This window comes from Mesoplodon bidens (assembly GCF_964165515.1).
Source record: "Mesoplodon bidens genome assembly, chromosome: 2".
NCBI lineage: Eukaryota > Metazoa > Chordata > Mammalia > Artiodactyla > Ziphiidae > Mesoplodon > Mesoplodon bidens.
In genome coordinates, this window is record NC_138177.1 from 141,352,452 (window position 1) to 141,373,017 (window position 20,566).

Sequence of the window (20,566 nt, forward strand, 5' to 3'; positions counted from 1 at the left end):
GCTATATGATGATCAGGGAGCAAATTAAAGCAAAAATGATTCTCTCACAAATGCATTTTATGTTATTTTGCACAGGCTATAGATTTGTTGGATGGATCTTTCCAAAGAACTATTTTTCTCTGTTAGAAAGCATATCAAGTATAAGTTAAAGATATTATCAGAGAAAGCTTTTCATTTTGATAGTAAGAATTAGACTCTCGTGTTGCACAATTAAGTATAGAATTCACTTTGCAAAAACTTATTATCATTCCTTTATTATTATTGTCAATAATACAGATAAAAAATAAGAGTGACATCAAGTAACATAGTACACCACAGTCTTAATGTGATTCAGTGTCATTAGACGTGAAATGTTAAATGACTTTGCTAACCAATACTTTCCTCACTCACATGGGCATTACTGGCAACTGCAGTAGTGCTGTTTGAATAAAGAGTGAGTCACACACTTGCCTTCAGCCTAGTCATTAGCTTTCTCTGAGTCAAAAGAAAATAGAATTAACTAATCAAGTAAGGCTTTGGTCACAAAATAATAGGTTTTGCTTTTTTAAATAGTAGGTTGTCTAGATTTGGAAGATAGAGGGTTAGAAAGTATGTCAGGCAGTCATCTCTTTCTGATTTTTTGTGAGAAAACAGTTATAAAACGTGAGAAATGGATTGGATTTACCTTAAAAAAAATAAGCCCAGTTGTCTTATTTACCACCCATGATATACACTTATGTTCATTAATCAGACACACATTTAATTGCAATGCACCCAGTGAGGCCAGCTGAGGGGAATATACTCAAAATGCTGCAGATTTATAGGAGTCAGAGAGCCCACTATTAGGAAAGGCCTCCCTTATAAAAACAATACGAAAGAATATCTCGATAAGAAAGAGCAACTGCGGGCTTCCCTGGTGGGGCAGTGGTTGAGAGTCCGCCTGCCGATGCAGGAGACACGGGTTCATCCCCTGGTCCGGGAGGGTCCCACATGCCACGGAGCGGCTGGCCCTGTGAGCCATGGCCGCTGAGCCTGCGCGTCCGGAGCCTGTGTTCCGCAACGGGAGAGGCCACAACAGTGAGAGACCCGCGTACCGCAAAAAAAAAAAAAAGAGCAACTGTACAATTGTCCTATGCTCTTCCACCTTCCCTTGGTTTTGTTTCTCTTTGCTTCCCGAATGAGATACCACTGAGATACCCTCATTCCTCTTGAAAGCATTGATCCAAGTTTAGACAAACTTTCCCCTCTTGTTTGTAAGAGACAATTCCTTGTATGAGGAAATACCCAATCTTTCCTGTTATTTAGCAGGCACTCAAATATTTGTGTCCTGCCTTTTTATTTTCACATGATTAAACCAGACGTTTTCAACAACAGTTTTACTTTTATTATTTATTTATTTATTTATTTTTTTAATTATTATTTTTGCGGTACGCGGGCCCCTCACTGTTGTGGCTCCGGACGCACAGGCTCAGCGGCCATGGCTCACGGGCCCAGCCGCTCCACGGCATGTGGGATCTTCCTGGACTGGGGCATGAACCCGTGTCCTCTGCATCGGCAGGCGGACTCTCAACGGCTGTGCCACCAGGGAAGCCCCAGTTTTACTTTTAAAAAAGAAAAGAAAAATCACCACCACCACCCCCCCACAAAGGTATACAGCATAAAAATATGTGACTTGAAAATTGCAACAAAAGCAATGAAACTGGCCCCTTCTAAAGTAACAGTTTAGCCCTTTGGGTGGGCCCAACTTTACTTGTTTCCATTAGACAGGTATCACCTTCTTTCCTACCACACAGCATCTTCTTGGGAAGCTTGCCTTGGTCCTAGGCAAATTATCAAGACCCTTGAGTCTCTGGTTCAAACCTCCCAGACTCCTAAGGTCCTTCTTGCTTGGTTCAGGTCCCTGGTGTAAGAGATACACTGATTCAGGCAATTACAAACACAGTAGTAATCACCATAATGAATGATTTAGGCCCAAGGTTCCCAATCTTTTCACAAAACTTCATGAATACCTTTTATATATGATGTATTTTTTGTAAATCAGAAATTACCAGATTATCTGGTCTATCAATCTTATCTCAAAAATTCATATGATGTATTATCAGCCAATTTGAGCTGCTCATTAGCGTGTGACACCTGGTACTTTCACTCTTAGCCCAAAGCAAACAACTTTATCCCTTATTAGTCTGTGTGGCTTTATCTTAGATAAATGTGCCATTTCCATTATGATTTTTTAAATATACAAAATAGTTCTATTATAATTTTTGTGGGCTCTTAAGTATCTTAGGACCACATGTGGAGAATCAGAGGGTTCTAGACCTTTTTCGATAAAGCTAATCAGGCCCCCCAATCTTTGGTGCAGTCTATATAACATTCTCAGCTGAGTCCCCACACCATGGTAGTGATTTTTGTCAAGATACCGTATTAGAGATCCACAGTTTAACCATTCAACAACCACTTGAGAGCCTGAGTGCCAAGCCCCATGCTGGGAGATGGGACTGCAACAACAAACAAGACCCAGTGCCCAACTCTGGTCGCTCAGATTTTAAAGAGGGAGACAGACTATTATTAATGTGGTAAGTGCTGTGACCAGATAGCATGGAGTACTGTGAGGGGACCCCTAACTCTTGGGAGGAAGTGATAACCAAGCTTAAACCTAGAGGGAAAAAGGAAGCCAAACAAAATACAGGGAGCAGTGTTCCAGGCAGTGGGGACAGTATGCTCAAAGACCTAGAGGCAAGAGGGTGGGGAACAGCAAATTGTTTAGCAGGCAGACACAGAGCATACAAAAGTATAGCTGTAGATAGGGCTTGGCGGATCACATAATAAAGGACCTCATTAAACCTGGACTTGGTCCTGAGCAAGGTGGAAAGCATAGAAAGGTTTTAAGCAAGAGTTGCAGTGCTTTAGAACGATGCACGTGGCAACAGTGTGCACGATAGACCAGAGGGGCAAGTCCAGAGGCCAGCAATATCTTAGCTCTATGGTAACCACCAGGGTCTATTAAATTTTGTGCTTATCCAGCCACAGAGAAATGGGAAATTCCATTCCCTTCCCAGGGTTTTGTTTTTGTTTTTGAATGCCCAGTAATCCTATTTCATTTTGTTTCACGTATATTTTTGAGCTTTTATGTATAAGGCTGTCTGTTCCTCCACCTTATTGTTTGGATGGTAAGCCTAGTCTTTGGGTCACAGTCACAATCTGAGTATTGCCAAGCAAACTGGGAAGGCTGTCCCATGCATTCCTAAGCTTCTTACCAGATTTCACGTTGGACTGAATTTTTAAACCACAATACTTGGTCAACTTATCACCATCCTCAAATTCTAGGTTTGCCAGCCCAGCCTCAACTTCAACTAACCCAGGTGTTCCTAAGCCCTTCCCACCACATTTCCAGTTGCTGAGCAGGTTATGTTTGCATATGAGTATCATCAGTATGAGCTACCTTTTTTATCTTTCTTTCCTTGACTACTTGTTCTAGACTAGAGTCTGGGGGTGGGGGTATGTACAGTGACAGGGATAAAAGATTGAGATAGTGGGAAATGCAGCCTTCTGTGGAAAGCTAGATTGTACAATTAGTGTGAATTTTCTGACTCCTTGCAATACTGTAACTAATTTCTGAAGTACAGTTTATATACCTTTTCTGAAATGTGTAATTGTTGAAGCCAGCTTTACATATTTCACTATTAAGTGTTCTCTTACTGTGATGTTAATGACTTATCTGTTTAGAGCAGGTGTTCTTATCCCTTTTTCATGCCATGAACTCTTTTGATAATCTGGTGAAGCCTATGGACTGTTCCTCAGAATAATGTTTTCACATGCATAAAACTAAGTGTGAAGGATTGCGAAGGAAACTATATTAAAATACAGTTATTAAGGTATTTTCAAAATTTTGCAATTATGTATATATGTACTTCTTTATTAACACATAAAATAAGGCCTACTGGTGGTTCTAAATCTATTGGAATTTCAAAGTAATTTCAAACTATTGTTTTGAAAGCTCTGCAACATCTATGATATCTAAATGTCTGATTTCTATTAATGATAAAGTCCCAGTACTGCTTACAGTCCTGTCATTTGTTGCCTATGTTCAAAATAGAAGGAAATGCTATATTTCAGTTAGAAGTTAGTGAAAATATTTAATTTTTTTCTCATCCAAGTTCACTGAACCCCTGGTTTAGAGGTTGTCTAATTTTACTTTGTTGTTTTAAGAGTAAAATATTTTTGTCTGCCTCTTCAATTCTAAATTATTTGGGTTCATTTTACTGTTTCTTGTATGCTTTTCATACCTGAATTATTTTGCAACATTGCAGCAATAATTGAAGGCTTGGATGGAAATAAATCAGCAACTGATTAGAAATGAGAGGTTTCAACCAAAGCTCTTGATAATGTTACCTCAGGATATACCATCATGCAGTCATTATTGCAGCCCCACATCTGATTATTTCATAACACTTAAGTCTGTAAGCATCAATAAAATTTGAATCATCTGCATTAAGCAATATTATAAGCTGTCTTGTAAAAGTGTCTACTTAGATATTTCATGATGAAGTTTATCTATTGATTCCCCATGACTTTTGCAAAGCCCTTTATAGCACTCTAGCATTTTAAATGGGTCCTTACAGCATCCCTCTAGGAAAGCAGGATGGGGTTTAACATCTCCATCTTAGAATTGAGGAAACAGTCTCAGAGAGGAGAGGTGGCCAGCCAGGGCTCTCAGAGTTACGGAAGGCACAGGGGAGGAGTGGTAAATGTTGAGGCAGGGATTTGGCCTCACCTCTAGGCAGGTCTGGATCTCTTAGGTCCCTGGGTCAATCTAGTTGTGGTGCCCACTTAACATTGTCCAACCCAGAGCCGGGCACTGGACTATGAAGCAGTCCCAGCCCTCAAGCAGATCTCTTTGTAATTATAAACAAACCAAGTCATCCAGAAACAATATTGCACCCTCCCAGGGTGCAGAACCCTTTCACATATGTGCACCCGCTTCGTTCTAACCACAACTCTTTGAGGTAAGTATTCTTATCCCCATTCTTCAGATGAGGAAACAGACAGGCTGTGACTTACCATCTTAAATTAGGTAGGTATTAATTTGGCAGAATCGGGATAAAAACCCAGGTTTGCCTGACTCAAGGTGAGGTTTACTGATCTCATGTGCAGAGGGTATCCGCTAGCCACAGCCAGGGTAAGATGGGGCCCTCAACCATAAGGAATACAGGGAAAGGTAAATCCAGGGTAAGGGGGAGAGCCGAAGGCTTCATGAAGTGAGATTATTGCCTGGTTCTGGGCAAGAAAGATGGATTTAGAAAGGTGGAGGGAGCCAGCAGAAATCACTCTAAGCAAGTGACAAGCTGCAGACTGGGAGAGAGATGTATGATCCATGCAACAAATGATTCAAATCCAACATAAAGAAATCCATAAATCAATAAGAAAAAGATAAACCACCCATAGAAAAATGGGCAACAGATAGGAAAAAGCCATTCACCAGGGAAGAAATCCATATGACCAATATACAGGGTTGACCAAAAAGTTCGTTCGACTTTTTCCATAACATGGAAAAACATTGTTAAAATGCAGGTTCTGGCTTGGTAGTTCTGGGGTGAGACCCCATCTCTCACAGATGATGAGGAGGATGCTGGTCCGAAGACCACAATTTTGAGAAGTGAGGGGATAGGTAGGAGTAGAGTGTGAACTTTTCAGCCACCCAAGTCTGCATCCCAGCTATGCCTCCTTTCAACTGTGAACCTTGGGCAAGTAACTTATTGTTTCTGTGCCTCAATTTCCTCATCTGTAAAATGGAGATAATAATAGTTCCCATCATCTGTGGTTGAGAGGACTAAATGAGTTAATATACGTAACACATGTAGTACAGCATGTGGCAAAATAGGTGTTCAATAAATTTTAGCAATTGTTGGTGGCCATAGGAATTACTAGAGAAACGCAAATTAAACCACGCCGAGGGCTTCCCTGGTGGCACACTGGTTGGGAGTCTGCCTGCCAATGCAGGGGACATGGCTTCGAGCCCTGGCCCAGGAGGATCCCACATGCCACGGAGCATCTAAGCCCATGCACCACAACTACTGAGCCTAAGCTCTAGAGCCCACAAATCACAACTACTGAGCCCACATGCCACAACTACTGAAGCCTGCGCGCCTAGAGCCTTGCTCTGCAACAAGAAAAGCCACGACAATGAGAAGCCCGCGCACCGCAGCGAAGAGTAGCCCCCACTAGCTGCAACTAGAGAAAGCCCACGCACAGCAACGAAGACCCAACACAGCCAAAAAAAAAAAAAAAAAACCACACCGAGATACCATTTCACACCTACCAGACAGCAGATGGATGTCAGAAAGACTGACACTTTCACGACTGGGGAGACAGAAACTCTCACACGCTGCTAATGGGAGCCACCTGGAAGAGCAGTTTGGCCATATCTGGTAAAGTTGAGGGGCCCCTGCACTGTGATTCTAGATGTCTGTGTATGTGTGTCTAGAGAGTGTGTAAAAACCAGCCATTGGAATCATGCAAGGCATATTCAGGAAACTGGTTGACTCTGGGGAGGGAGGGAAGGAATAATACAACTGGGGAAAAAGAGACCTTCAATTTTTGCTACACTTGATGGAAAAAGAAGTCTGAAGCAAAAATGACAAAAATTTTAATGTTTGTTATCTCTGGATGGTGGATACATTATTCTTCCAAGTTTTCTGTATTAAGTTTTTGAAACTTTTTTCCCAGGGAAAGGGAGGGGGGAAGAAGGGAGAGTTTGGAGCAGGTGGGCCAAGGGGGCCTGGTGCAGTGTTGGTTGGGTATTGAGTGGGGTGGACGAAGAGATCCATCTACTGGGGCACCACCTTTCTTCAGGAATGAGTGGAAAAGAAGTTTAGAGAGGTAGATGGGAGAGCTGAAGCTCAGAGAGGTTAAGTGACATATCAGAGGTCACACAGCTAGTGGTGGGACCATTTGGACCATCAGCTCCAAAGTTCCCACTCTTGCTACAAGTTTACCCAGGTGTGCCATGGCCCAAGCAGGGAAGGGAGCCCAGCAGGTGGAGGTGGAGATTGTACAATGCAGCCCAAGTCCTTTTTCTCCTCAATATAACCTGGCTGTGACACCAGGAAGTTCAGGGATTGAGGCACCAGGGCCTCTCCTCCATCTTTCCAGGACCCCCTGTTGCCCTTCACCCAAGGGCTCTTGGTGACAGCCTGAGCCCTGGAGAGATACAATGCTGCCAGCACAGCCAGCTGTGGCTGTACCTGGACTGGAGCAGGAGTCCAGAGGAAGGGAAATTTCACATCCCTGAAGAGTCTTTTCATAAAAGAACACTAAAGAATCACAGTCAAGAAAGGCCAGGGCTTCCCTGGTGGCACAGTAGTTAAGAATCCGCCTGCCAACGCAGGGGACACAGGTTAGAGACTTAGTCCGGGAAGACCCCATGTGCTGAGGAGCAACTAAGCCCGTGTGCCGCAACTACTGAGCCTGTGCTCTAGAGCCCGCAAGCCACAACTACTGAGCCCGTGTGCCACAACTACTGAAGCCCGCGTGCCCTAGAGCCCGTGCTCCGCTACCAGAGAAGCCACTACAATGAGAAGCCTGTACACCGCAACGAAGGGTAGCCCCCGCTCGTTACAACTAGAGAAAGCCCGCAAGCAGCAACAAAGACCCAATGCAGCCAGAAATAAATAAAAATAAAATAAATTTATTTAAAAAAAAAGAAAAACCAGAGTTGAAGGACATGTGTTGGTCCCAGAATGGCAAAATGGTCATCATGCATGATACCATTCTCCATTCTTATACCCATGGCAGACATCACTATTCAATCACAAAACCCTGAGTCCTGACCTCATAATCCTTCTGAACCTCATGTTCCAGACACTCTCAACAATCAATTGGAGTTGGCATGCAAGGTGAAATGTCGATGCATCTTCAGCACATGCCATGAGGGTCCTGCCCGTACACCTCAGCCCTTTCCATTTCAGGGCACATCAGCCTAGCTTGCAGCTGCCAACACCGGCATCTCTTTGCCTAAGGCGGGCCAAGGGGTGCCAGGAATAAATACCCTCCAGCAGTTTTCAGCCAGTGAATGGCAAGAACTGGCAAATGCATACCTCAGTTCCCTTACCCTCGGGTGGGGTGACTCTGAGGTGCATCTTCTCCCGAATTCCTTAGCAAGAGAAAGTTCCTCTTGCCCACAGTGGGATGAGTGTGATAACACTCCTATTACTGAAGCCTCACTTCCCTCACTCCCCCGGTGTTTCCCGGGATTGCTCCCTCTTACATCTGCTTGCCTTCAAAACTGGTCTTAGGTCTGATTATGGGGATCCCCAAACTAAGACATCCTCTTCATCCAGTCCAATTCCTTCTTTTTCTGGACAAGAGAACTGAGGCTCGGAGAAAGGAAATGACTTGCCCACGGCAGAGCCAGTGGCAGGGCCCTCATGAGAACCGTGTTCCCCTGACCTAGAGCTTAGCCCTTCCCAGCGCTGCCGCCTTCTGAGGGCTGCCCCTGAGTCTGTCCATTCCACCCCCAACCCCACCCCCATCCCTGTGGACTTGGTAGTTTATATCCCAACAAAAAAGAAAAGGCTGGTTACAGGTTAGGCAACCCATGGGCATCAGAGGCAGGCTACGTACAGAGAGACCCTCCCTGGAGCCCCCAAGCTCACTTCTGGAGGTGGACACCGCTCCTCCCTTGGTCCAGGCCTTCCAACCAGACCCTTAGGCTCCCAGAACCTTGGTCTCCTCAGCAGAGGGATGAGCTGAATTGGTAGAAGGCATTATTCAGGGAAGCAACCTGCCCCCACCCCTCCCCCATCACAGGCATCATCTCTGGAAAAATTTAAAGTACATGGCCACTTTTTATTTATTTATTTTATTATTATTATTATTTTTGCGGTGCGTGGGCCTCTCACTGCTGTGGCCCCTCCCATTGCGGAGCACAGGCTCCGGACGCGCAGGCTCAGCGGCCATGGCTCACGGGCCCAGCTGCTCCGCGGCATGTGGGATCTTCCCGGACCGGGGCACGAACCCGTGTCCCCTGCATCGGCAGGCGGACTCTCAACCACTGCGCCACCAGGGAAGCCCCATGACCACTTTTTTAAAGAAAATAATTTAAAATTATATTTGCTTTATAATTTTAGTGGGAAATGCATATTCTTTCCACCTAGGTTACATACTTAATTGAGCAAACATCAATGAAAAAAATGACCCCTGCTTTTTAGCCACTGGAACATTAATCCTGGGTTATTTCTGCCTGGATCTTCATGCAGTTGCGGGGCCTGACATCCTCCAGTCTCATAATTGATGTGGAGGAAAAATCACACCCTGAAAAATTCCTGGGCTAATGCCCCCACCAAACCCACACTGTGTGACTTGAGGGCAGTTTCTCCCTCTATGAACCTCAGACTCTCCGCCTGTAACATGGGGATGAGAACTCCAACCTTGGAGTGTGGCTGTCAGACTGCAGAGTGGGGAAGGGCCAGGCAGGAGCAGGGCCCTGCTGCCCTTTCCTCCGCATGGGAGGCAGCCTGGGAGGGGCCTGCCCACAGGGAGGGTGCGGCCAGGCGAGGCCTGCTGTTGTCCCTCCTCCAGGCTGCCCCTGGTGACAGGCAGGGAACCCACGCTGAGCTCTCTGCACCCACCCAGGGCCCGGAGACTGGAGCTGGGAGCCGGAGACATGAACAAGATCTTCCCCCAGGTAAGAGCTGCCCTGAGACAGCTCCTGACCAGGGGGAGCCAACCTCAGGCTAAGGGTGGGCAGTAAAGAGGGGAGACACTGAGGTGACTCCGGTTCTCCACCACCCTGGAGGCTCTCTACGGGGACCCAACAGGTGAACCAGGTACACGGTTCAGGTGATAAGTGCTGGGAGGGGAGAGGAGGCCAAGGGAGAGAACAATCGACATTATGGGAGGGGACATCAGGGGGATCCTCTCCGAGGGGAGCCGCCTGAGCTGGTTTGAAGGATGAATGTTTGCCAAGTGGACAGTGGAGGAAAAGGCATTCCAGGGCACAGTACAGGCATAGGTGTGGGAACGTGAAGTGGACGTGATGAGTTTGGGGCATTCAGCATGCTGGAGTGGGAGGGCCCGTGGATTCCCCCGAGGCTCTTGGTGACACTTCTGAAAAACTTTTCAGTCTGATCCCCTGAGGCTGGACCTCGCCTCACCTCAGCCCACCCCTCACTCTGTTCTCTTGGGCAGGGGGATGGCAATGCTGCTGCTGCTGGAAGCAAAGTCCTCCCTGGAAGGGAAGGTAAAGGACGGAGGGCCTGGGGCCAGTCCCTCCCCCACGTGGGGCTCCCTTAAAGCTGGGCTGTTGCTACAGAGACACAAAGGGGGCTCCCTAAGGCTCCCGCTCTCTCAGACCTCTGTCCCCTTGCTGATGTCCCCTTGCTCCCAGCGTCCTGGCCAACCATGATGACAGCCATTTGCTTAATAGGGTGGTTCATTCTCTCCATGCACAAGCATGTGTGGAGCACCTACTGCATGCTGCCCACCTCACAGGCGCAGTGCCACATACAGTACCCCCCGGTAACCTTTAGAGAAAAGAGCTCTGGAGTCGAGTCCCTGGCTCAGAGGGTGACCTGGGTGATTCTCTTTACCTCTGAGGGATAAAATAGGCAGGATTACACACTTATTTAGCACCTGTTCTTGGCCACTGGCTCACCTTGTGACCAGGACAGTTTGCTTTACCTCTGTGGAATAAAGGAAGGAAAGAACACATTTATTAAGCACCTTCTATGTGTTTCCAATCTTGGCCTTCATTTGATTGTTTAAGGAAACAGCCCCAGAGAGGTAGCTACTACCAATAACTATCAATGATCAAGGCCCTGTTATGTGCCCGGCATCGCAGGGTCTGTTTCAACCCTCAGGACAGCTCTGAGAGGGGCTCCTATTAGGGGGCAATAACAGATGAGGCAGCTGAGGTGAAGGGAGGTCAGGTAGCTCAGCCAAGCTGAGATCCCACACGGATGGGAGGAGGGAGGCAGGGTTCAAATTCGAATCAGGGTCCCTCTGGTTGCAGAGCCCTGGTGCCTTTGCTGCTCCACGCTGGCGCTTGTTTATTTCAAGCCTGGCTCAGGGTGGGTGTGATGTGGGAAAATGGCCTCCTTTTCCCATCTGTGCCCTGGGGCATCGGCACCTAAGGGCTTTCAGGCTTTGAAATGCAGCCTTCATCTGGCCATGGGCCCCGAGGCTCTCCTGTGACCCCACCCACCCAGCCTGTGCTGCACAAATGTTTGAGGAGTGGCTGCTTGGCCAACCAGGATGCTGCTCCTTGCCAGCCTTCCCACTGTCTCCCTGGTTACCTGAGTTTACAAGGGAGCCACGGACTAAGGCTGCAGGAAACATGGGTTTTAGATTTATGCTGCATCTCCTACAGCATAAATCGGCTATCGTCTCCCTTCCCAATGCACGCCCACCCCAGGCTCTGGACACATGGGGCCACTTGCTGTCCCCCACATGCCATCCAGGCACCCTCTGCCTGGAGTGCCCTCTCCTTGCACCTTCCCCTCGCCTGCCTGTGGAAATCCCACCCTCCTTCAAGCACCATGACACCTAGTTCACTCTTTCTTAACCACACTTGCCCCCTTGGCTCTGTGAGCAGCTGGTGTACAGGTATAGTCTGAGTACAGAGTAAGCAGCTCTGGAAATGTGAATGGATTATATGGAAATGACCTGAACTGACCTGAATTGGGCCCTTCCCTTGTTTCCTGGATCTCTAGATCAGAGTATTCAGAAAGCACCTACTGTGTGCCTGCCTACTATGTCCCCAGGCTGGATCCTGGGGACGTAGATGCATCATGCCCGCTCCTGCCCCCTCTCTGAGATAATTGTGCCCCAGAGGACAACAGGAGTGCCCACACTCTTCTTTTTACCTGTCTACATCTTGTCTTCTAAGTGCAACTACAAGCTTTTGGAGGGCAAGGGGATCAGAGCTGTGACTGCTTTTGTGTCCTCTACAGAGCAGGGCATCTAGTAGGATCCCAAGAAGACTTTGTTTCATTATTTCACAAGCAAGCAAATATTAAAGGATCGAAGTCAGTTAAAGGAGGAGGACATCACCTATTTCCACTGTACTTCAGATACAGAATGGCACATAGTAGATGCTCAATAAACATGAATAGTAGCTAAAACCTTTATAGTACTTACTATGTCCCAAGCACTGTTCTGATACAGTACCTAGCTTAATCCTCTCAACAACTCTAAGGTAGGCATTATGACCCCCATTTTCCACTTGAGGAAACAGACACAGAGAAGTAAAGTGTGGCTTTTCAGTGTGGCCCAACTGGAAAGTGGTGCAGCTGGGATTCCAATCAGCATCCTGACGGGCTCCAGAATGAGCAATCAGTTGGCATGTGGAAAGGACACCCGTTTGGGTGGCAAATAGGTGTGGATTCACATCCCAGCTCCACAGAAGGTGACCTGAAACTTTTCTTCTCTGAGCCTCAGTCTCCTCATTTATAAAATAAATGTTGTCTTGAAAAATACAAATAATGGCTATGAAGGGCCTGCTTTGGTCTCTGCCCCATGGTAGGGGCTTGATACACAGGTGTACCTCTCTCTCTTCCTCCTGAGGAGACAGCCTCATGGAAGGACAGGAGGGTGAGGGGGGTGGAGCAGAGACCTGGGACCCTCATCATGACTGCCACTCACCAGCACCTGGACCTGGGCCAGAGACAGGTGTTTGGTGGGGGTGGCCCACAGGCAGAGCCGAGAACATAATGGTGGGCTTGGGAGCCCTCTCCTCCAGGGAAGCCTGTCCTGCCCCCAGGACCCCAGTGGGTAGGGACCACTTGTAGCGGGCAGGGCAGGGAATCCCTGGGCCCCAGCACTGGCTGCTCCGTCACTGGTTTCCTACCCCACACAGCAGACCGGAGCCCTTTCTGCTGCTCGTGCCGAGGGGTCTGCCTCTCAGCCTTCCTGATGCTCCTGCTGGCAACTCTTGCAGCCCTGATTGCCCTGGTCGCCATCCTTGGACCCCCACCTCGCACGCCAGGTCAGGGTGGGCAAGAGAGGGTGGGTCAGACTTGTTGGGAGGGGATGGGGACACAGAGAGATGGGGGAAAACTGACCCTGCCTGGCTTCTCCATGAAATGACTTTTGGAAAGTTCCTTAGGGTGCATGTGCAGACACACACAGACACTGACATATACACATCTCTGAGCTTCCATCTGCACATCTATAAGCATGAGCTATTGAGAGGACCAAGCTCTGATGCCACCTCCTCCAGGAAGCCTTCCCTGCCTGCCTTGAGACAAGGAGCCTTGTCTCAGCTCCCATAACTCTCACACTTCCTCTTCCCCCAGTCTGGTCACCCTGGGTGGTGCCATCCATCTGCATGTCTTCCTTCGCCACAGAGGACAGGGACCTGTCCAACATACCCCTGAGGCCCGACTTCAGTGGTGAGCCCCAACACCGACCCTGCCATCATGCAGCTAACAGTTTGGAGAGTGAGGCGGATATTAATCCAATAAGTACAGTAAGGCAGGGTTAATGGGGGCTCTGAGAGTCTGGAGCAGGGCTCTGACCCAGTCCAGGAGTCAAGAAGGGCTCCTTGAGCAGTGAAAGGGGGCTGAGGCATGAAGGGAAAGTGGGATTGGTTAGTGGAAGGGGTGGCAGGAAAACCACAGGGAACACCCTGTGCAGAGTCCCTGGGGTGGGAGGAAATGTGAGGAGAAGGTCAGTGGACACGAAGGACAGAGCAGCGGGTGGGGCCGAGGCCCAGGGCCTCAAAGGCTGCACTGGGGAGGGGGCTCACCATCCAGAGAGCCATGGGCGGGGATTAAGCTGGGGGCAGGGTGTCAGCAGACCTACCTTTCTGAGAGATGGCTCTGTCACCTAGCAGGAGGTGCTAAGGGGACAGGTGGAGTAGGGGGTAAAATCCACAGTACACTACATGCCTGAGCATGGGCACTGGGGATAGATGTGAGCACGTCAGGAGTTGCCTGCGTGTATGTACCTGTGTGTCTGTGTGTTTATGTGTGTGTGTACGTGTGTGTGCAGGTGTCTATGCACATGTCTGTGTATGCAGGTACATATCTGTGTGTGTGTGCCCATATGTGTGCACGTCTGTGTATGTGCAAGTGTATTGATGTATGTCTGTGTGAGCAGTTGTGTGTGTGTGACAATGTAACTGTCTCTGAGGGTCGGCCCCCTCACACTAGCTGAGGCAGTTCCAGGAGATGAGCCGTGGTTCACATGTGCACAAACACATAGGCACAAACCCGCTCCCACCTCCAACCTGCACTCACGCGTGTACACATGCACAGCCTGTGGAGCTGGACCTCCCAGCCCGTCTGTGAGTTTCTCTCCCCTAATTCTTTGGGGGCAGCCCCAGGGCTGGGTGTTCCCCACAGTGGGATGGAAGGGAAAACTCTCAGAGGATGGACACTCAGATGGTCCCCACCATTCCTGGACACTGGGGAGGGGACCCGGCCTCAGGAAAGAGCAGAGGCAGAAGCCTGGGTTATTAGCCGTGTGGCCGGGCATGTCACACCTCTCTGAGTCTTACTTTCCTCATCTGTGAAATGGGGCTAATGATGACACCTCACAAAGGTTTTTGGGGAAACAACAGAATAAAAATGTGAAGGCGCTTTGCAGCCCATAAAGTTGTCCCAGATGTAAGGGATTGTGGCATCATGGTCCCCAGCCAGCCCCAGGACGTTGCCTCTGACACCTTCACCTGCACCAGGAGCCCCACCGTGAAAGCCACTTCACTGACTTGAGCACTGTCCTCAGGAACTTCCCGTGAGACAGTCATTCAATAAACCATGACTTTCTCTGCATTCTCTCTAGGGTTATTCACACAGAGGCTTTTATGTAATCTCCCCAGCTGTCCTGTGGGGTGTGTGCTATGATCCCTATCTTGCAGAAAGGAACCTGAGGCACAGAGAGGTTGGGTCATCTGCCCATGGTCACACAGCCGGCAAGTGGTTGGGCTGGGACTTGGACCCCAATCTCCGACGCTGGGCCCAGTGTCCTCCCCACTGCCCCAGCCTCTCACCCCAGCTCAGGTGGGGCTCAGTGGGGAGAACTTGGTGATGCCCTTGTAAACACCACCCTTGACCCTTCTGGGGCTCACCCTGCCCACTCAGGGGCCCAGCCCTGCGTGACACAGATGAACAGGACGGGTTTCCTATGCCATGACCGGAGGAGCTGCATCCCAGCCAGCAGGGTCTGTGATGGCGTCCACACCTGTGCCCACGGCGAGGACGAGGAGGAGGCCTTGTGCCGTGAGTAGTTACTCCAGGGCCCCTTGGGAGTTGTCCCCCCCAACTCCAGCTCTCCCTGCAGCCATACTGAAGCTCGACCACCCCTGAACATACCAGGCACCCTGATGTCCTCAGGCCTTTGCTTATATGCTGCCCTCAGCCAGGAACATCTTCCCCCCCACCCCGTCCCACTCACACGCACACACATGTGCCCTCACTAGGGGATGCCTCCACTCTGTGCGTCTCCGTGCCCAGAGAACCTGTGTACAACCCTCAAGGCAGATTTCAAGTGCTACCTCCTCCAGGAAGCCTTCCCTGATGCCCAAACTAGATTAAGTTCCCTCGTTTGGGCTCTCACAACCCCTATGCTTCCCTACACCCCAGCCCTAGTCACACTGGTTGTCACTCTCAATTGGCATGTTTGCCACCCCCATCAGACTGTGAACTCCTCTGGGGCAAACCTAATCTGCTTGATATTGGGGTCCAGTGCCTGGTGCAGGGCACTGCACAGAGAGGTATTGAGAATGATTTGCTGAATAAATGATGAAATGAGTGAATTAATGAATGAATGAAAGAATGGGAAGGTCTAGTCCCAGACCTTAGAGACCTGACAGTTCTCAAGAGAGAGGAGCGTGGCGCTTGCCCCAGAGGAGGGAGAGAGCCTGGTGGGTCGGGGTGGTGGGATGGGGTAGCTTATGGGGGGAGGGCCATTGCATCATGGACCCTCAAGACCAGAAGAGATCTTTAAGGTCATCTAGTCCATGTCCCAGCTCATGCCCAAATCCCCTCTGCCTCTGCTTGCACACTCCTAGGAGGGGAAGCTCACTACAGTTTGAGGCAGCTGCTCCTGTCATTGCCTGGTTTTTCCATGGGAACGTCTCCCTTGTACTGAGTTTAGAGCTGCCTCCCAGTAGCATCCTTGATTGGTTCCAACTCCTCCCTCTCATTAACCCCTGCCCCCCAAGAACCACATTTCAATCTACCTCCCATGATGATGGCACTGGATGGATTTGGAGATTGTTTTCTTGTCCCCCATGAGCGTCCTCTTACCCGGGCCACCCTCTGAACTCCCAGTCACACCCTTATGATTGGTCTTCCCCACTCCACCAGCACTCTACAGAGCACATACCAAATGCACATGTCCCTCTCCCTGGGCTGGCCCCAGAAGCATCCATGACACTTCTGGCTGGCTCTGGTGAGTCCAAGGAACAAAGGCTTTTCCCCTCCCAAGTCTGGGTTATACCTCTAGCGATGTGGCCTGAGTTTGTGTTCATTTTTGGTACACCTGTCACACTGCTGTCTAACACAGAACCCACTTTCAAGAAAGATACTCTGACTCTCTTTCACAAAGCATGTGATCCCACATTCCCTGAGTTCTGGGACCCAAGTGCAAGGCTTCATATTTATTCTTGTTATGTTCCAGTCGGAGGAGGCTTCCTGGAGGTGAAGGAACTTGCACCTGGACTTGCAGGTGGAATGGTTTTGGACAGGTGTCAAGGAGGACTTTTCTGGAGGGAGGAATAAAACAAGCAATGGCGTGAAGTGGGAAGGCGCAAGAGCTGAGAAGGGAGAAGTGGCCCTGGGCATTCTATTGGGTGAACAGGGAAAGAACCCTCCTCTCTCCTTGACTTGACCTCCTCCCCCAAGAAACCTCCTTTTGCCCTTCCTGGATAGATGGGCAGTGACCCCGAGTTTGACAGCTGCCAGGGGGGCCAGGACAATCCACCTCCAGATAGTCCTGAGGCAGCTGCAGCCAGATGTGGACTTCCTCCTGCCTCATCTCTCCCTCTGTAGGAGACATGCCCCAGAGCCTCCCTGGCTTCCTCGTGGCTCACTGCGGAGACCCCGCTTCCTGGATCTACTCAGACCAAAAGTGTGATGGGATCAACAACTGTGGGGACTGCTCAGATGAACTGAGCCCAGGTGGGGGTCTGGGCACAAGCTTGGCTGGGGCAGGTGGTCAGGCAGTGGCCAGAGGGCAGAAGGTAAACAGAGAGAATCTCTGAAGTTCCCCCTGCATCCCCTTCTTGCATCCTAGGAAGAAGTTTTCCACTCCTCCTTGAATGCCTCAAGTGGTAGGGTGCTCACTACCACTCCAAGGGGCTCCTTCTGGAGAGTTATTCTTCTGTGGTGGGAAACTTGCTTTCAGGGTCGCAGATGAGGAAACTGGGACTCAGAGGGCAGTCATGCAAGGAGTATGTACATGGCCCAGTTGGGGTTTGAACCTGGGCTTCCTTCATCTTCTCTGCACCGCCCAACAACCCTGCGAGGAAAGGAAGGCAGGAATCGCTGGCCCCAATTTATATGTAGGTAAACTGAGACCAGAGAGGAGAAGTGACTTAGTATGATGAGTGATAGGAAGGGGGCTTGGGTGTAAACCCAGGTCTCCTGACTCTAAGACTAGTTCTTTCACTGCTCCAGAGTTTCCCTTCAATTTCTTCCCCAGTGTTCAACCCACAAACATGTTCTGAGCACTGTTGGGGGCTGGCCTGGTGCCAGGTTCTGCTGGGTCACAGTCAGGAGTCAAACATATGTCCCACCCCCAGGACTCACATCATGATGATGCCAAAAGGAAGTGCTGGGGTCCTGGAGAGGTTTTTTTGTGGAGGGGGTGGATAGGAGAAGTAATCATCAAGGGAGACTTCTCAGAAGAGGCAGTATTCAAGCAGGCCTTAAAAAATGGACAGGGTTTCAACAGGCAGAGGCTGGGTGTTCAGGGAAGAATGCTGGAGGCCCAGGGTCCAGGGCAAAGGAGGGAGGTCTGCGAGGTGCCCTCAGGGAATCATAAGCGGGCTGGTGGGACCGAATCAGGGTGAGAGAGGAGGATGGGAGACTATATGCGCCCACTAGTAACTGAACACTGACTGTGGGCCTGGCACTTTGCCTATCTTCCTTAATAACAACCTTGAGCACATGAGGAAACTGAGGTTCAGACAGAATGAGAGACTTGCTTGAGGTCACACAGCCTATGAACTGGGGAGTCTAGATTCTCTCTTCTCCAGGGAAATAAGGAATATAGTCAACCTGTGTCAGAATGGGGCAGGGCTGTGGAGGCAATGGTAGGTTTCAGAGCTAAAGACTGCCCTGCTGCACGGGGCATTCCAGGACAGAGCAGCTGCTCTTCTGTCTTCCCAGTGACTCTGTGCCCGCCCTGCGGCCCTGGCTGGTGGCGCTGTCCCTCGACTGTCTTCAAATATTGCAGCTGTATCCCCAGGAACCTCTGTCGTGATCACGTGCAGCACTGCTCTGACTGGTCTGATGAGTACTCCTGTCCTGGACCCTGAATGGGTCACCCAGGCCAGAGTGGGAGGCTGGTTGGAATGGTACTGATAACCCGTCACATGTGCTGTGAATCCAAGTACACAAGGGCAGGAAGGAGCCTTCGAGATCATGTAGTGGGATCTACACACCGTTGTCTCTGAATGGGAATTGCCTCTCCCGCTTTCAAGTTTTTCAGCCTCTGCTTGAATTCTTCCAGTGACGGGGAGCTCACTACCATGTTAGGTAAATCCTAACAAAGACGAAGGGAGTCTGCTTCCATGGTTGGAGGCCTGCCTCTGGTGCCACACAGAGGAAATCTGCTCCTCCACTCCAAGACAGGCTTGCAGACACTGACCTTGTCACCCCTTGGAGAAAAGATAAGTCTTGGGCTTAAACACCAAGCTGAGAACTTTAGCCCTTATGGATGGCACATATATGAAGTATATGCCACTTCCTGCCCTTTTGGTACCTAAGGCAGATATTGCTGGGCTTGGATGCAGCCTCAGTGTTTTCTCAGCTCAGTAATCCTAGCAGGTCCCACTGATGGATCACGAGATGCACGTGAGACGCGGTACTTGTCATCCTGTCCCTAGGAAGCCACCCCAGGAAGCTCTGAGCTGTAGGAAGAACCCCTTGAGGACCCACCCCTCCCCCATCCATCCCTTCTCTTCCCAACCACTTCCACCCTCACCCCGTGACCAGCTGCCCAACAAAACAGCCCAGGTTCCTTCGAGTAGGGATCGTATTTTGGTTCCGGAGCCTGAGTGAAGGAGTTGTTTCTCGGCATACATTTCCAGTTTCACAGCACCCAGGCAGGCAAGGATGGATATCTCCATTAAACAGATGAGGAAACTGTGGCCCAGAGGGAGAAATAACCAGGATCATACAGCAAAGTAAGGGCTGGAACTGGGACTCAAATACCATCCATGGTGTCCCAACCCCAAAGTCTTTCCATCTACCAGTGTGACTCTATCTTGACCAGGGTGGAGGCAGAGTCTCTGTAGTGTATTTAAAAAGGTAGCTTGAGGGTCAGAAAGTGTCCCACCCTTATTCTGAAAGATGGACTTGGAATCTGGCCAATAAGGGACTCCTGTTGAGGGAGACGGACATATCCCCACTGGAAATTAAAATCAGTTCTGTGTATCAGTTTCACGTGAGTTTTGAAATAAATATGGGCACCAAGAGAGACGGGTGGGCTCTAGTTCATTCACTGCTACGTTAATTCATTCACTCACACACTAAACAGTCTCTGTGTACCTGCTCTGTGCCAAGCCGGGCGCCAGGCACCCAGGAGTGAGCAGGCCTGGGTCCAACACTGGAGGAGCACAGGATCCCACGGAGGAGGCACCTCACACTGGGAGGAGGGGTGGGACGGCAGAAAATGCTGGGCTGAGGGCACCAAGGAGGTGCATTCAGGAGCCAGGACACAATCATGTTTTGGGCTCTGATGACCTGAAGATCAGTTCCCGGAACGGGATGCCTCAGGGATCCTGCCTGAGGGAGGCTCAGCACTGGGCTCTGGCATCTTTGGCTGAGTTTCTCTCCAAGTGCAGCACAAGTGAGGTACTACGGGCACACTCAGGGCATCCTTGCTTCTGAAGACTGATCCAGAGCAGCCACTCCTTCCCAGAGGAGGGGCATTTGGGCTGGCTCTGGAGGGCAGGAGAATTTCCAGTGGTACAGGTGGAGGAGAAGTCATTTCCGGCTGAGGGGCCTCATGAAGAAAGGCATGGGAATGCCCAGCAGGCCACATGGCCAAAGCAATAGGACAATAGGAGGTGAGAAGGTGGGCAAGGACATGATCCTGGAGGGCACAGTGTGTCACACTTCATCCTAAGGGCAGTGGGTATCATCAAGGTATGGTAAGCAAGGAAGCCACCTGGAGCTACAGTGACCTTTAATTACAACAGTCCAAGAAGAACATGCCAGGGTATGACCAAGTGGGCAGAGAAGAGAGGATGATCAAGGGCTATTTACTGGTGGAACATGTGTGTGTGGTGGTGGGGGGGAGGGAAGTAGGGAGAATGAGGACAACAGGGGCCCCGAAGCCTGAGAGAGGACAAGAGAATTGAGCTGACTGACCCCTGAGGAACAAGAAAAGTTTCAGAAACTCATTCCGGCGTTCAAAT

General features: G+C 49.7%; 1 protein-coding gene across 1 annotated transcript; it reads left to right on the forward strand.

Moving 5' to 3' along the window:
* Window positions 1-9,598: 9,598 nt before the first annotated feature.
* Window positions 9,599-19,605, forward strand: LDLRAD1 (low density lipoprotein receptor class A domain containing 1). The gene is made up of 6 exons (XM_081224178.1): window positions 9,599-9,661; window positions 10,165-10,216; window positions 12,833-12,961; window positions 15,060-15,197; window positions 16,971-17,099; window positions 18,312-19,605. Exons 1-6 carry the CDS (start codon window positions 9,641-9,643, stop codon window positions 18,458-18,460), a joined length of 618 nt encoding a protein of 205 aa, XP_081080304.1. The 5' UTR covers window positions 9,599-9,640; the 3' UTR covers window positions 18,461-19,605.
* Window positions 19,606-20,566: the final 961 nt, after the last annotated feature.

Bases quoted from the DNA above. Each gene is read 5' to 3' on its own strand.
- LDLRAD1 (XM_081224178.1), top strand. From the start codon at position 9,641: ATGAACAAGATCTTCCCCCAG. The intron at 9,662-10,164 runs GTAAGAGCTGCC...TCTCTTGGGCAG, and splicing joins TGAACAAGATCTTCCCCCAG to GGGGATGGCAATGCTGCTGC. The intron at 15,198-16,970 runs GTGAGTAGTTAC...CTCCCTCTGTAG, and splicing joins CGAGGAGGAGGCCTTGTGCC to GAGACATGCCCCAGAGCCTC.